The 4,923-nt window shown below is 34.7% G+C and overlaps 1 protein-coding gene across 2 annotated transcripts in view; it reads right to left on the reverse strand.

Moving 5' to 3' along the window:
• LOC107757874 (la-related protein 1-like) overlaps window positions 1–4,923 on the reverse strand; it is a 38,330-nt gene that overhangs the window by 28,038 nt on the left and 5,369 nt on the right. For both annotated transcript variants that reach the window (XM_016575478.1, XM_016575479.1), the window contains 2 exons: window positions 2,079–2,140; window positions 336–401 (listed from right to left, as the gene is read on the reverse strand). In XM_016575478.1, coding sequence (XP_016430964.1) covers window positions 336–401; window positions 2,079–2,140 — 128 coding nt within the window. The remainder of the gene's footprint in view (window positions 1–335; window positions 402–2,078; window positions 2,141–4,923) is intronic.

Consider the following 4,923-nt stretch of genomic DNA (forward strand, 5'->3'; position numbering starts at 1 on the left):
GTGAACGCCTCACATTACCAGATAATCCGCGCCGAACATCGGGAGCGATCGAGGGGCTCGACAAGATTTTTGTTCCGATTCTCGGGAGGGGGAAATCGGGCTAAAAATCCTGTAGTGTGAGCCAGGCTTTAGTATGGATTATACAGCGGCAATCTTTCGATTTTCCAGGTTCTCCAGGATGCGTGGGAACCCTGCTAGATCAGCTCTGCATTAAAGGAACCCGTCTCTACCGGAGAGTTTCTGTACTTCCAGAGTCCATCAAAGCCGTATATGCATTCAGACAGAAAATCATTTAGGATTATGGTTGAGATTGAAGATTTCTGACGCTGTCGTACCTGGACTTCCTTCGTAGCGATCTCTCCAGGTGTCGGCCAGTTGTTTGCATCTCCAAAATCCCCCACCTTCAAAAACAGTGTGAACGCTAATCAAAAGAGCAGACTCTCATTCACAGCACTTCTGTAAAACACACAGCCACTCCTGTCGTTTCCTACGGCTGCCGGAAGCTGCTCAATAAAATCTATCACCTCCAAAACTAATTCAGGGGTTCTCAAACCTTTTGGGGCCAGGGACCCCTTACACGGGAGAAAATCTTCCAAGGACCCCCTTATAATTATAACAGAGATTCAGTATATACTTACTACAATTTGTTTTTTTAGATGCCATTGGAACATTTTTATTTATTTTATTTTTTTTATTAATTTTTCTGGATTACTTTTTTTCCATTAGAATTTTTCTGAACTCTGTTTTAATGGTTAAATTAAATCAAAAAGCACGTCTAATTATTCGAAATCAAAATGTATACAATTTAAACAAGAATTTATCAAATGTTCATCAAAAAATTTTTTTTTTAGGGCTATATGAAATCGGTTTTATTTTTTCTCAAATTCTGTTTTATCGTTCTCAAATTCAGTGTTTTCCATTTTTGATTCCATTTTAACGTTTAAATTAAATTAATCTAAAAGCATGTCTAATAAATTGAATTTATAAAAACTCAAACTTCATATTTTTATTAAACTTTTTACAATAACATGGCCATATGAAATATTTTATTTTCTTCAAAAATTCTATTTTTTTTTAGGGCTATATGAAATCGGTTTTATTTTTTCTCAAATTCTGTTTTATCGTTCTCAAATTCAGTGTTTTCCATTTTTTATTCCATTTTAACGTTTAAATTAAATTAATCTAAAAGCATGTCTAATAAATTGAATTTATAAAAACTCAAACTTCATATTTTTATTAAACTTTTTACAATAACATGGCCATATGAAATATTTTATTTTCTTCAAAAATTCTGTTGTCGTCGGTTTGAATTTTTGTGAATTTATAATTTAATACACATTTATTATAAAAAATGGTGGTAATCAAATGAAGGCATAAAACATTAACAATCTTTTAAAACGTAATCAAATCAAAATTGAACAATTCTGGCAAACAAAGTGCTGTACTGTAAAGTGAGATTATTTCTTTAAAAATAAAGTTTTGCTTAGCAATAATAATAATAAAATTATTACTTTAAGAGGCACATTCTAGTAATATTTGCTCCATTTATTCACAAAGACACACACAGATTCATATTTCACTAGCAGTTTTTTGCGGTTTATTATTCACAGACACGAGTCCATACCAAGATTTGATTAAGTGCACTGACCAACTTTCGATTTATCCAAAACCTGCCAAATTTCTTGACATTCTGTGTTATGCACTAAATTACATTTTGACTTAATTCGGTCTGTTTCACTGACCCCTGACTGTGGGTCACGGACCCCATTTTGAGATCTAATTCATAATATATATCTAAATGTTCATGAATATAACTGTATTAATCATCTGGACTCGGTCAGATTTATTGAAAGTGTAGCTTGCATCAGTCTTTCAAATAAGTCTCTCAGTGCTGCGTTTGTGAGGCTCCTGCTCTGCATGCAGTATTAAAGCTGAAACCCATTATTATTTAGGGGCGTCTGTGCTACTTTCACAAGTGTGTAAAACAGGTCTCAGTCGTGCTGAGGATTTTCTTCAGTCATTTTAGTCTGTTAATCTGCTAAATGTGTCTGCTGCAGACTCAGATGAACGTCACTCACCTTCCCGCCGCGTCTCATTCTCGCGTTTCCCGCCTTCACCACCTTCGTGGGCCCAGAATGCTCTAGAGCAGCAAAAGAGAGAGCACGACAATTACAAACAGCTCAGATTATAGCTTTAAATGATTCAAAATAGGTTCTATTAATGTTTCATGCCTTCATTTGATAACCAGAAAAATTTAAATACACAACAGAATTTCTGAGGGAAAAAAAAAATGTAATAAGGCTACTTTAAGAAACAAATTAATAAATTAAGTTGTTTTATGCATTCAAATAATTAGACATGCTAAAACACAGAATTTGGTAACAATAATAAATATGATGAGAAAATAGGCCGTAGGGCTGGGTAAAAAATATAGATATCTCGATATTAATCGATTCTCATTTTTACAGAACGATATCGATTCTTAAATCTCAAGAATCGATTAGTCTAGCCTGCTTTCAGTTAATGGACGGAGCGTTGAAGGGCACTTCCCATCCAATATATCGCAATAAGCATTGTGCTTTGGTACTTTTAATATGAAACAAAGTCTCAGATTTCAAATTCTGTCCATTGTATTGCAGTATTCAAACAATAAATGCCGTTTTGGCGCTGTTTAATGTGGAGTGACAGATCACTGTAGACATGAACTGATCACATTAATACCAGCTTCAGCACAAAATAAACATGACTAAACATCCGAAGGTAAGTTAAAAGAAAGAATACAACTTTACAATCCGTATCCTGTCTCGTGTAATCGCTCAATCGGTGTTTCAGCCGCGCAAAGACGTCACTATAACGTAACGTCACATACAAGTATAACTACGATAAAACCATTATATACTATTTATAAACAAGCTGTGAAAATCTTAGGAGTTATCATCACTGCAATATTATTAAAAATTATAAATGATTGACGTTTGACAATTTTTGATTATTTGCTGATGTGTGTTTGATGTACAAACTATTTCATGATCTTGCACCGCCACCTCTTAATCAGTAGGTGCGTTTCCATAACAGATTTGCGCAAAACTTTGGCGATATTTTATAAATGTCGATAAAAAAGTATTGCGAAATGACGGCGTTTCCATTAACCAATGTTATGAGACTTAAACGTAACCTTTTGCCTCTCGCGATAAGTCATGGCAATGGATTTTGGCTATATTTATTCAAAGGAGGCTTATGCGTGTATCTTTACAAAAGCAGCAAAGAGAGCCGCTTCAGAAACGTGCGTGCGGCTGGAATAAACCATAGACTGTATAAAAACACAAACACAAGCATTGAGTGGCCGTAATCAGCTTCGGTGGCCGTATCAGAGCTACACTGCACCGCAGACGTGTGCAGTGTAAATTGTCTAAGCATTAATAGTAGGGAAAAGCCCCTTATACTGGAGCGCGGCCACTTATGAAGTGTTTCTTGGAGGTTATAGTACATTGATGAATGATAGAGAGTGTACAACATTAGTATTTTTAAAACTATGCTTAAAGTATGGCTTAAGGAAAATCAAATATGTGATAATTGACTTTGTAATTTAATGTAGTATGATGTGATATTGTATGTGTGTATTGTTTGTGACTTAATATTGTAATTTTTTAACAACATCCTGCCCAGGGACTGCAGATCCAAATTAGCTTTATAGCTAACTCTGGCACAACACTGTTGTTGTGTTTTGTCCCTGAACAAATAAAGGAAATAAACAAAACAAAATAAACAAAACATTTACCTCAGAAAAACATATTCGGTGACCATAAACTCATTAGTCAGATAGAAAAAAAAACTGTAGAGAGGGGCATTTTGCTAAATATATGCACTATATAACAAATTCATTATCAATTTTACTGTTCTTCAATGTTTAATTTACGTTTGAATAAATCAATCAAGTTTATGACAGCCACTATTATGTTTATATTTCAACATAAGTAGAAATATTATTATATAATTGTAACCACTATTTTAAAAACTTCATTAAGTGTAATTTTAACAAATTAGTCAATTTTAACCTTCAGTATTATAGTAATGTGGTACCAAATGACTCTCAATTTGGCATATACTGTACCTGATATATATCCAAAATAATCTATATTGAATCGAATCGGTAATCGAATCGCAAGCCTGTGAATGAGAATCGAATCAAATCGTGAAATTTGTCAAAACCCAGCCCTACGATTTTGCTCAGTAGTTAAGACAGATTCTGCTGTGTGGTTTAGACTGCTGTATGTCAGGCTTTTACCTGCACAACAGTTTATTCATTCATTAGTTAAAGTAAAGCTGCACGATAAATCGAAATGAAATCAAAATTTGCAATTCGCAATTAGACAGAAGCTGTGATTGTCGTGCGTATCTTTCAGTGAAGCAGGGTTCTGTGATCAGCAGTAAATCAACATCCGAAGGCCAGAGAAACTCCAAATACACCCAGCAGAAGAAACCCAGGAAAACCCTATAGCGCTAGCTGAATAAACACACGACTACGACAATATATGGTTTATCTGAGCTCTTATTATTATAATTTTCATTATAATAAAGTATATTTATAATGCAATGTCTTTATCACTGTTCAGAATACTATGAAATAAGTTGTGTGCCTTATTCTGTGTAAGAAGCCACATCATCTCACAGAAGGATTTATTTCAAATACTCGACTGACGTTATGAAGTGAGTCGAGTAAAAACATGTTGTTAAAGATGGGGTAAGCGATTGTACAAAAACGCTTTAGCGAACTGATTCGGGGCCGAGTAGTAAAACAAACTTGTAGCCAATCAGCAGTAAGGGGCGTGTCTACTCATGTGGAGGAGAGAGCGTTCAGTGCACAGGACGGACATTAGCGAGCCGAACGACAGAAAGATAGAGATGGCGGATACAAAACAAAAC

The sequence above is a fragment of the Sinocyclocheilus rhinocerous genome, unplaced genomic scaffold, assembly GCF_001515625.1.
Source record: "Sinocyclocheilus rhinocerous isolate Xijiao unplaced genomic scaffold, SAMN03320098_v1.1 scaffold2338, whole genome shotgun sequence".
Taxonomy (NCBI): Eukaryota; Metazoa; Chordata; class Actinopteri; order Cypriniformes; family Cyprinidae; genus Sinocyclocheilus; species Sinocyclocheilus rhinocerous.